The sequence below is a fragment of the Heterodontus francisci genome, chromosome 4 (genome assembly GCF_036365525.1).
Source record: "Heterodontus francisci isolate sHetFra1 chromosome 4, sHetFra1.hap1, whole genome shotgun sequence".
NCBI lineage: Eukaryota > Metazoa > Chordata > Chondrichthyes > Heterodontiformes > Heterodontidae > Heterodontus > Heterodontus francisci.
Window position 1 is genome coordinate 54,417,571 of NC_090374.1, and position 12,613 is coordinate 54,430,183.

At 43.3% G+C, this 12,613-nt stretch overlaps 1 protein-coding gene across 1 annotated transcript in view; it reads right to left on the reverse strand.

Moving 5' to 3' along the window:
• The window catches only part of fcho2 (FCH and mu domain containing endocytic adaptor 2), a 311,078-nt gene that overhangs the window by 136,609 nt on the left and 161,856 nt on the right, over nt 1-12,613 (reverse strand). The window contains exon 12 of the mRNA XM_068029556.1: nt 8,854-8,913. Coding sequence (XP_067885657.1) covers nt 8,854-8,913 — 60 coding nt within the window. The remainder of the gene's footprint in view (nt 1-8,853; nt 8,914-12,613) is intronic.

Below are 12,613 nucleotides of genomic sequence, written 5' to 3' on the forward strand. Positions count from 1 at the left end.
GTGTCGGAGACTCACAGATAAAAACGGAAGCAGGCGTCAGAGAGAGCAAGCCTGAGGGAAAACAGTGCCAGAGACCCACAGATAAAAGTGACAGCGGGCATTGAGAGAGAGCACTAGAAGTACAAATCAACAAAATAAAATCAAGGAGTAACATTACAAGACAGCAGGTAGGTGATTGGTTGTTCGGAAAGCCCCAAGGTGAGGAATACATAGCTGAAGGAGTTTGTGGACAGAGCAGCAGAGCGTAGTGAGAGCGAGTGTCAGGAAGCAAGGTGAAAAAAATAAAAGTATTGTCAGCATGAGCAGGACAAGTACATTAAGCAAATTAATAACATAGCAGGTCTAGAGGGATTAACTAAAATTAATAGTTTAATCAAGGTGCTAACTAGATTATAATAGAGGGAATACAGACTTTTTTAGATCGTGGATGGGCAGCTGACACATGTTGCTTGCAACTCTTGCCCCATGTGGAGATTTCAGGACACTTCATGTGTCTTGGGGGAAGCAGGTATGTAGCTGCTTGAGCTCAAGCTCAGATTTCCATGCTTGAGGGGCAGCTGGAGCCACTGCAAAGCATCAGGGAGGATGAGAGTTTCCTGAAACGTCCACTCCAGGAGGTGGTCACCCCACAGGCAGTTAAGAGTTCAGGATAGTAGATGGGTGGCCATCTGGAAGAGTGGGATGAAGAAGGAAGTGCATGAGTCTTTGGGCTATATGCCACTCAAACCAGCATTGGAGGCTGCTGGGAGTGATGATAACTTGAAGGAGTGTGGTCCAGTCCATGGCGCCAATGGGCAAGGCACTGCACAGGAACAACAAAGCAGAAATGCAGCCGATACAGGAGGTTCCATAGTTCGGGAGCCAGACAGGCATTTCTGTAACCGTCATCATGAGTCCCACATGCTGTGTGGCCTCCCTGGTGTCAAGGTAAAGGATATCACGGAGAGCAGCTAGTGAGAGCAGAAATAGGAATATAGGGAGGATCAATGCGTAGCATGAGGCATGGTGCAGGAGGGAGGGCTTCAGATTCTTTGGGCATTGGGTCCAATTCAACAGGGATGGATTGCATCTCAACAAGCCTGGGACCAATACCCACTCGGGGAGGTTCACTCGTGTGTCTGGGGACGGTTTTACCTAAATTGGCAGGGGGAATGGGTACACTACTGGGTGCATTCCAACTCAAAAGTTGTAGAGGAATAAATCTGCAAGCAAATAACAGTGAGGTACTAAAACTGGTCCAATGAAGAAGGATCTGGTTCTGGGCAATGAGGTGAGTCACATGGATCATGTGGCAGTAGGGAACATTTAAGGGACAGTGATGATAGTATCATAAGGTTTATGTCAGCTATGGAAAAAGACAAGGAGCAAACCGGAATAATAAAAACTTAATAGGAGAAAGGCCAATTTCAGTGGGGTGAGAACAGATCTGGCCAAGATACACTGGAATCACAGATTGGCATACAAAACTGTAATGGAACGATGGGCTGCCTTTAAAGAGGAGATGGTTCGGGTACAGTTAGAGTACATTCCAATGCGTCAGAAAGGTAGGGTAAACAATGCCACAGCTCCCTAGATGATGAAACAGATAGAGAGTAAGATAAAGCAGAAAAAAGGTGCCTATGACAGATGTCAGGTTGATACTACAAGTAAGAACCAGGCTGAATATAGAAAGTTCAGAGGAAAAGTGAAAAAATAAGGGAAGCAAAGAGAAAGCATGACAAAGGACTGGCAGCTAACAAAAAAGCTTTTAGAAATGATATTCTGGGACAAAATTACTAGTCACCAAGACAAATGTGGATTAATTAAGGAAAACTAGCACAGATTTGTTAAAGGCAAATCATGCTAAACTAACTTGATTGAGTTTTTTGAGGTAATAGGGTTGATGAGGGTAACACGGTTGAGGTGAACTTCCAAGAGGCTTTTGATAAAGTGCCACATAACAGGCTTGCCAGCAAAGTCAAAACTCATGGAATTAAAGGGACAGTGACAGAAGGGAGATGAAGTTGGGTGAGTGACAGAAAACAGAGTGTAGTGGCGAATGGTTGCTCTTTAGACTGGAGGAAGTTGTACAGTGGGGTTCCCCGGGCGCGGTACTAGGATCACTCATTTTTGTGAACCATATTCATGATTTAAGACATGGGTGTGCAGGGCACAATTTCAAAATTTGCAGATGGCACAAAACCTAGAACTATTAAAAACTGTGAGGATCATAGTGACAGACTTCAAAAGGACATAGACAGACTGGTGGAATGGGCAGATATGTGGCAGATGAAATTTAATACAGAGAAGTGATACATTTTGGTAGGAAGGATGAGGAGGGCCAATATAAAATAAATAGTATAATTCTAAAAGGAGTGCAGGAGCAGAGGGACCTAGGGGTGTATGCGCACAAATAGCTGAAGGTGACAGCGCAAGTTGAGAAAGTTAAAAAGGCAGATGGGATCCTAGTCTTTATACATCGAGGCATAGAGTACAAAAACAAGGAAGGTATGAACCTTTATAAACACTGGTTCGGCCTCAACTGGAGTATCGTGTCCAATTCTGGGCACCACACTTTAGGAAGGATATGAAGGCATTAGAGGGGATGCAGGAAAGATTTACGAGGATGGTACCAGGGATGAGGGACTTTAGTTATGCGGATAGAATGGAGAAGCTAGGACTGTTCAGCTTAAAGAAGAGAAGGTTGAGAGAACATTTAGTGGAATTGTTCAAAATCATGAGGAGTCTGAACAGATTAGATAAGAAACTGTTCCCACTGGCAGGAGGGTCTAAAACCAGATTTTTTAAGGTGAATGGCAAAAGAACCAAAGGCGACATGAGGAAAAACATCTCCATGCAGCGAGTGGTTAGGATTTGGAATGCACTACCTTAGGGTGTATTGGAGGCAGATTCAATCATGGCTTTCAAAAGAGAACTATCTGAGAAGAAAAATTTTGCATGGCTACAGGGAAAGGGCAATGTGGGGGACTAGCTGAGTTGCATTTTCTTGCAGAGCTGGCAAGGACATGAAGGGCCAAATGGCCTCCTTCTGTGCTGTAACCATTCTATGATTCTATAAGAAGGACGACGATGAATAGAAAGACAGGTTTAGAATTTTTGTATGCAAATGCACAAAGTGCGATGAGTAAGATTGGTGAGCTACAAGCACAAACAGCCATGTGAAATATGATGTAGTAGCAATAATAGAAACTTGCATAAAAATGGTGAGGACTGAGTGCTTAATATTCAAGGATACAAAATGTTCAGAAAAGATAGGGAAGGAAAAAGGTGAGGTGGCGCTACTGATTAGGGAAGACTCGTAGTGTTGGAGAGGATGTCCTTGAGGGGGTAAAGACAGAATCCATTTGGTTAGAGTTGAGAAGCAAAAATGGTATGATCATGCTACTGGGGGTATTCTATAAGCATCCAAATAGTGAGAGAGACAGAGGAGCAAATCTGCAAGGAAACCACTGCGATGTACAAGAAGTATAGAGATTGGTGATATTCAGGGGACTTTAATTACCCAAATATCCTTTGGGATAATTAGAGTAAAGGGAAAGGAAGAGGAGGAATTTCTGAAATGTGCTTAGGAGGAGAATTTCCTTCATCAGTATGTTCTCGGTCCAACTAGGAACGAAGCATTGCTGGATCTGGTACTGGGGAATAAAGAGGGCCAAGTATCCATGGTGAAATACTTGTGTAAGAGTGGTCATCGTACCATAAGGTTTAGATTAGTAATACAGAAGAGTAAGGAACAATCTAACGTAGACCTTCTAAATTGGAAGGGGGCCAACTTCAATGGGATGAGAGGGGATCTAACCAAGGAAAATGGAACCAAAAGTTCACAGGAAAAACTGTAACTGAACAATGGGTGATCTTTAAGGAGGAAATGTTTCAAATGCAGGCTAGGTACATTCCAACAAGGATGAAAGGTAAGGGAACAAAAGCCAGAGCTCCTTGGATGATAAGAGAGATGGAGAATATGATGAAACAAACAAAACAGGCTGAATGACGCATGCCACAGGAATTCTTCAAGCAAGAACTAGGCCAAATACAGAACATTGAGAGGCAAAGCGAAAAGCAAAATAAGACTGGCAAAGACAGAGTATGAAAATATACAACGGCAGTTAACATAAAGGGGAACCCAAAAGTCTCCTACTGGCATGTAAATCGTAAGCAGGTACAAAGAGGCGGGGTAGGTCCTATTAGAGACAACAAGGGTGACATATGTTTAGAGGCGCAGGGCAAGGGTAGAATACTTAATGAGTACTTTGTATTGGTGTTTATGAAGGAAGAGGATGCTGAGAAAATATCGGTAGAAGTGGAGACGTTAGAGGTAATGGATGTGGTGAAAATTGATAGGCCTAATGTACTGGAAAGGCTGGCTATGCTTAGAGTGGATAAGTCATCTAGTCCAGATGGCTTGAATCCCTGGTTGCTAAAGAAACTGGGAGTGGAGATAGCAGAAGGCCTTGCCATAATCTTTCAATCTTCTTTAGACATGGGGGAGGTGTCTGAGGATTGGAAAGCGGCAAATGTGGCACCCTTATTTAAGAAGGAGTGTAAGGTCATTCCTAGTAACTACAAGCCAGTCAGTTTAATATGAGTGGTGAGTAAGGTTTTAGAAACAATATTCAAGGAAAAAAATCAACAGGCATTTGGAAAGGTTCAAGTTAATTAAGGAGAGCCAGCATGGATTTATACAAGGCAGATCATACTTGACAATCTAATTGAATTTTTTGATGAAGAAACAGAGAAGGTTGATGAAGGGAAAACAATGAACGTTATTTATATGGATTTTTAAGAAAGCACTTGTCAAAGTACCACATAAAAGGCTGGTTCACAAAAGTAAGGCTCATGGAATAGGAGGATCAATGTCAGTTTGGATAAAAAATGTGCTCAAGGGCAGTAAACAGCAAATCGTGGTAAATGGTTGCTTTTAGACAGTAGTGTTCCTCAAGGGTCAGTGCTGGGACCAGTGCTTTTTTGATATATATAAATGACTTGGACATTGGAATAGAGAGTAAAATTTCAAAATTTGCTGATGTCGCCAAATCTGGATATGTGACAAACAGTGAGAATGATACCAATTAACTGCAACAGGACATAGGCTAGCAGAATGGGCAGACGAGTGGTAGATGCAATTTAATACAGACAAGTGTGAGGTGTTCCTGTTTGGCAGAAGGGGTAGGGAGAGGCAATTCAGACTTAATGGTACAGTTCTAAAGAGTGTGCAGGGACAGAGGGACTTGAGTCCATATGCTTAGATCTTTGTAGGAGGCAGGACATACTGGGGGAGTAATTAGCAAAGCAAATGGGAACTTGGGCTTCATAAATATAGGTATTGAGTACAAAAGCAGGGAATTTATGCTGAACCTTTATAAAGCTCTGGTTCGGCCATAAATAGAATACTGCATCCAGTTCTGGTCACTATACTTTAGGAAGGATGTGTGGGTCCTCAAGAGGCTGCAGAGGAGATTTACAAGAATGGTTCTAGGGATGAGGGATTTTAGCTGTAAGGTTAGATTGGAGAAGGTGGGATTGTTCTCCTTGGAGCAAAGGAGATTGAGGGGAGAGTTGGTAGTGGTGTACAAGATTATGACAGGTTTAGATAAGGTAGACAAAAGAAACGTTGTTCGCATTAGTTGATGGTACAACGACCAGAGAACACAAATTTAAGGTTCTCGGCAAGAGATGCAGGGGGATGTGAGGAAGAAGTTTTTTTTATGCTGCAAGTGGTAATGAACTTGAAGTCGTTGCCTACAAGGGTGGCGGATGTGGATTTTATCAATTTTTTCCAAAAGGAAATTGTATTGGCACTTGAGAAATAACCTTGCAGAGCTACGGATAAAGTTGAGGATTGGGATTGACTGGATTGCTCTACAGAGGGCTGGCATGGACCCAATGGGCCGAATGGCCTCCCTCTGTGCCATTATGACTCCTCCGGGGATTGCAGCGAGACCAAGTCCATGACACCATGGCTGACCCAGCTGTACAGGGGGCAGGAGGAAGACCGGGAAAGCAATAGTGAAAATTAGTCAGGGGAACGGACAGGCATTTCTGTGGACGCACACCGTGAAACTAGGATGGTATGTTGCCTCCCCGGTGTCAGGGTCAAGGATGTCACTGAGAGGCCGCAGCACACTCTGAGGAGGGAGAGTGAAATGGTCAGCGGTCCTGGTCCATATAGGTACCAGCGACATAGGAAGAAAAAAGGATGAGGTCCTGCAAGCAGATTTTAGGGAACTAGGAAAGAAATGAGCAAACAGGACCTCAGAGGTAGTAAGCAACAGATTACACCAGGTCCGATGCATGCATGAGTACAGAAACAAGAGGATAGAGCAGATGAATGCATGGCTGGTGAGATGGTGCAAGAGGGAGAGAATTTAGGTTCCTGGGTCATTGGGACCGGTTCTAGTGGAGATGGGACCTGTACAGGTTGCACCTGAACAGAGCCAGGGCCAATGTCCTTGTTTGTTAGTGCTATTGGAGAGGGTTTAAACTAACTTGGCAGGAGGATGGCAACCACGAGACAGGAACAAAAAGGTGCACAAAGAATTGAGAGAGAGAGAGAGAGACACAGGACGAGAGTCAGAAACAGTAAGGCATTAGGTGGGGTGAGAGTAAAAGAGAGTACAATAAGATGTAAATTAAATTTAAAGTGCATGTATGTGAACACATTCAGTGTGGTAAATAAGGTTTGTGAGCTGTAGGCGCATGAAGCCACGTGGGAGTATGATGATGTGGGGATAACAGAGTCTTGACTCAAAAAAGTGCAGGCCCGGATACTAAATATTCCTGGATACAAGCTGTTCAGAAAAGATAGGGAAGGAAATAAAGGAGAAGGGATGGCAGTACTGATCAAGGATAATATTACAGTGCTGGAAAGAGAGGATGTCCTAGAGGGGTCAAGGACAGAGCAGATTGGTTACAGCTAAGAAAAAATAGAGCTACTATTACAGTACTGGGTGTATTCTATAGGCCTCCAATTAGTGAGAAAGATATAGAGGAAAAAATTTGCAAGCAAGTTACAGACAGGTGCAAAAACTATAGTGTTGTTACAATAGTGGACTTTAATTATCTTAATATAGACTGGGATACTAATAGCATGAAGGGCAGAGAAGGAGAAGAGTTTCTGAAGCGTGTTCAGGAGAATTTCTACATGTTTCCAGTCCAACGAGGAAGGAGGCATTGCTGAGATCTAGTTCTGGGAATGAGGTGGGACAAGTGGATCAAGTGACAGTAGGAGAACATTTTGGGGACAGTGATCATAGTATCATGAGGTTTAGTTTGGCCATGGAAAGGAAAAAGAGCAATCCAGAGTAAAAATAATTAATTGGGGAGAGGGCCAATTTCAATGGGATGAGAACAGATCTGACCCAGGTAAACTGGAATCAAAGACTGGCAGGTAAAACTGTAATGGAACAATGGGCTGCCTTTAAAGGGGAGATTGTTCGGATACAGTTGAAGTACATTCCCATGAAGGAAAAAGGTGGGATAAACAAGGTCAGAGTTCGCTGAGTGATGAATAAGATAGAGAGTAAGATGATGAACTAAAAAGGTGCCTGTGACAGAGGTCAGGTTGATCACACAAATGAGAACCAGGCTGAATATTGAGAGGGGAAGTTAAAAAAGAAATTAGAACAGCAAAGAGAGAATATCAGACAGGACTGGCAACTAGCAAAAGGGAACCCAAAAAGTCTCCTATAGGCATATAAATAGCAAAAGGGTGGCAAAAGGAGGAGTAGGGTCAATGAGGAATCAAAAAGGGTATTTATGCATGGAGGCAGAGGGCATGGCTGAGGTACTAAATGATTACCTTGCATCTGTCTTTACCAAGAAAGCAGCTGCCAAAGTCGTAGTGAAAGAGGAGGTAGCTGAGGCACTGGATGGGCTAAAAATTTGTAAACAGCAGGTATTAGAAAGGCTGGCTGTTCTTAAAGTTGATAAGCCACCAGGACCAGATCAGATGCATCTGAGGACTCTGAGGGAAGCAAGGGTGGAAATTGCAGAGGCACTGGCCAAAATCTTTCAATGCTCTTTAGATACAAGGGTGGTACCAGAGGACTGGAGAATTGCATAAAAGCAAAATACTGCGGATGCTGGAAATCTGAAATAAAAACAAGAAATGCTGGAACCACTCAGCAGGTCTGGCAGCATCTGTGAAAAGAGAAGCAGAGTTAACGTTTCGGGTCAGTGACCCTTCATCGGAACTGGAGAATTGCATCTGGGTAAAGAGTTTCCAGTTGATATAGGTGAGAGAAATATTTAAATCCTGATTACTGGGCTGTGAAAAGGAGACACAGCTAATAACATGGAGTTGTTTTGTTTCATAGGTATAAACCATGTGCTTTGAGATCGACTTATAATTGACAGATCTATTTAATTGAGAGACATCTCTTTGATCTTCCCATCCCAATTTGAAGTTTAAAAGTGGGGATACAATTAGAGTTCCAGTTCAAGATTTCTTTTGTGAATCTCTGCTTTGTGAGGCAACTGTACAGGAGACAGCAAGTAGAATTACACCATAAATGTCCAATTTCACATCCAAGCTTTTTCACAATTGTGTGTTTCAAGTTTCAAGACTGATTATTATTTTGAAGTACTAGTGAGAAATCAAGTTCTCATTGCCTGTAACCTTCTCAAATCTGCTGTATTTACTGTTTCTTTTGTTTAATTTTAATCTTAACAAACCTAATTTATAGTTTGCAGCCTGAGGTACACAGTCTGTCAGAGACTTGTTTGTCTGTAATTTGGAGAGATCAACTATTTCCTGTAGTAATTTGTCTTATTCCCATGATGTACTTCATCGATTTCCCCAAGATATTAATGAAATGAAGTTAACTTTGACATTGGATAGTTCAAGTTAAGGATATTAATTTGATTCACTTCTGGCTTGATACAGTAACCCTCCTCATCCACCTCTGGGATGTTCTGTTGGGGAAAGAAAAAGACATAATAGTTAAATGTGAATAATAATTTTTGTATACGTTCAGAACTCTGCCATTTACTATTAGTAAAATATTCAGAACAATAAAGGTACTTCCAGCATAAAATAAAACGAAATACACACACAACACCTGTTGAAGTAAACAGTAAAATGTTGAAGATATTTCTAAAACGTGTTGTGTAATTAAACCACTGTGCAAGTTATTTTCTCATCTATGGAGTTAAAAATAGGATAGCTTAAAAGATGTATAATATTTTTGTGGAACAGCTAAGCAACAAACTTAAAAAGATTTTCCATGATGTCCTGGTCAGTTGCATTAGGTGGATCTTTTTGGCACAGCAGAATCCATCCCACAATTAGGTGATCAGAAGGGAACAAGCATGGAAATGTCAGACATTATAGGCTGAATTTTGATTTCCAAAACCAAATGGGTTGGGGTTGTATCAGAGGTATAAATGCAAAAAAATCAAGAACAGGAACCAAACCTCCGGTTTTAACAGAGGTGGGACGAGTGGCGGACAACCAATCCACTCGTGGGGAGCAGCCTAGTCATTTAAATATTATAATGAGGCTGCACGCCTTCATTTTAACAGTCATTCTATTTTTAAGCATAGGCAGCTGGGTTTCCCAAGCCTTGGACAATCCAGTAGGTTAAAAGAGGTGCAAAGTGCTCAGGTAGGTGGATTTACAGCGTTGCTTGTGACCCAGAAGGACTATGAGTCTTTTCTCCAGGCCCAGCAAGTTTACCAGTAAACTCCCCATGCTACCTGCCACCTCCCACCACAGTACTATCAGATGCCCCCCCACCACCCCCAACCCCAGACTCCCATGCAACCCTGCCACCTCACCCTTCCCCCCCCCACCCCCAACAATCTGGACCTCCTGGACAGCATTTGACCCCCTCACCCCTTTGACGAGCATTCAACTCCCACCCCCACTCCATGATTGAAATCCCCCTCCCCCCTGGTCCACCATAGGGCTGACCATTCACCCCCAATCTCTCTCACTTCCTGCATGCATCTACCTGCCTGAAAGACCTCCAGGTCATCAAACAAGTTTCCTGTGGACAGGAACATGATATCAAAAAATGGTGGCATGCACTATATACAGCAAAGGGTATGAGACCGACAACATCCTGGCTGCAGTACTGAAGATTTGTGCTCCAGAACTAGCTGCACCCCGGGCCAAGCTGTTCCAGTACAGCTGTAACACTGGCATCTAACCAACAATGTGGGAGTGGGGGTGGGGTGGTGGGGGTCTCTCCACTGGCTGGAGTCATACCTAGTACAAAGGAAGATGATTGTGCTTGTTGGAGGCCAATCATCTCAGCCCCAAGACATTGCTGCAGGGGTTCCTCAGGGCAGTGTCCTAGGTGCAACCATCTTCAGCTGCTTCACTTCCATCCATCATAAGGTCAGAAATGGGGATGTTCACTGATGATTGCACAGTGTCAGTTCCATTTGCAACTCCTGAAATAATGAAACAGCAAGACCTGGACAACATTCAGGCTTGAGCTGATAAGTGGAAAGCAACATTCGCACCACAAGTCCAGGCAATGACCAACTCCAACAAGACAGAACCTAACTATCTCCCCATGACATTTAACAGTGTTACCATCGCTGAATCAACTGCCATCAACATCCTGGTGATTACCATTGACCAAAAACTTAACTGGACCGGCCACATAAATATTGTGACTACAAAAGCAGGTCAGAGGCTGGGAATTCTGTGGCGAGTATCTCACCTCCTGACTCCCCATCTGCTGTATTTACTGTTTCTTCTGTTTAATTTTAATCTTAACAAACCTAATTTGTAGTTTTTCACCATCTGCAAGGCACTAGTTAGGAGCGGGATGGAATACTCTCCACTTGCCTGGATGAGTGCGGCTCCAACAACACTTAAGAAACTCAACACCATCCAGAACAAAGCAGCCCACTTGATTAGCACCCCATTGACCACCTTAAACATTTGCTCCCTCCACCACAGGTGCATCGTGGCTATAGTATGCAGCATCTACAAGCTGCATTGCAGCAACTCTCCAAAGCTCCTTCGACAACACTTTCCAAACCCGCAACCTCTCCCACCCAGAAGAACAATGGAAAGGGAATACCACAACCAGCAAGTTCCCCCTCCTCACCAATCACACACTATCTGCCTTGGAAATATATCGCCGTTTCTTCACTGTCATTGGGTCAAAATCAGAGAATCATAGAACGCTTACAGCAAAGGCGGCGGCCTTTTGGCCCTTTGCGTCTGTGCCAGCTCTCTGCAAGTTCCACTAACCCATTCTTTCCCTGTAGCCAAGCAAATTTTGTCTCTTGAATAATTATCCCTTTTGACAGCTATGACTGAATCTGCCTCCACCAGAGTCTCAGGCAGTGCATCCCGATCCTAACCACTCGCTGCCTGAAGAGGTTGTTCCTCATGCCAGCTTTGGTTCTTTTGCCATTCACCTCCAATTGTTGTCCTCTGGTTCTAGACCCTTCTGCCAATGGGAACAGTCTCTCACTATCTACTCTGGCCACACCCCTCATGATTTTGAACACTTCCATCAAATTGCCTCTCAATCTCTTCTCCAAGGAGAATATACAAACATACAAATTAGGAGCAGGAGCAGGCCACTCGTTCCCTCGAGCCTGTTCTGCCATTCAATATGACAATCAGATCAGCTATGATCTTAGAGTCATAGAGTTATACAGCACAGAAACAGGCCCTTCGGCCCATCGTGTCTGTGCCGGCCATCAAGCACTTAACTATTCTAATCCTATTTTCCAGCACTTGGCCCGTAGCCTTGCTGTACCTGCATATTAAAATTTTGTGATTCATGCACGAGGACACCCAGGTCATCTGCATCTCAGAGCTCTGCAATCTCTCACCATTTAGATAATATGCTTCATTTTGGCAGGCAGAATAAAAAAGGACATTTTCACATTTTCCCACATTATACTCCATTTGTCAGATCTTTGCCCACTCACTTAATCTATCTATATCCCTTTGTAGCTTCCTAATGTCCTCTATCTTTCCTACCTATCTTTGTGGCATCAGCAAATTTAGCAACCATACCTTTGGTCCTTTCATCCAAGTCATTTATAGAAATTGTAAAAAGTTGAGGCCCCAGCAGATACCTGCAGCACACCACTCGTCACATCTTGCCAACCAGAAAATTACCCATTTATGCTTCTGCTCGCCAAACTTCTATCCATGCCAATATATTACCCCCTCCACCGTGAGCTTTTATTTTCCACAGTAACCTTTGATGTGACACCTTATCAAATGCCTTCTGGAAATCTGAGTACAGTACATCCACCAGTTCCCCTTTATCCACAGCACGTTACTTCAAAGAACTCCAATAAATTGGAGATGTCTGGCAAGTGGGAGGCTTTTAAAAGTGAGATAGGAAGATTTCAAGGCTGGCATGTTCCTGTTAGATTGAAGGGCAAGGCTGGCAAGTTTAGGGAACCTTGATTGACGAGGGATATTGAGGGTCTGGTCAGTACAAAGAAGGAAGCATATGTCAGGTATAGGCAGCTGGGATCAAGCGAGTCCCTCGAGGAGTATAAGGGATATAGGAGTACACTTAAGGAGGAAATTAGGAGGGCGAAAAGGGGCCATGGGATTTCCCTGGCAGATAAAAGAGAATCCTAAAAGATTCTATGAGTATATTAAGAGTAAAAGGGTAGCTAG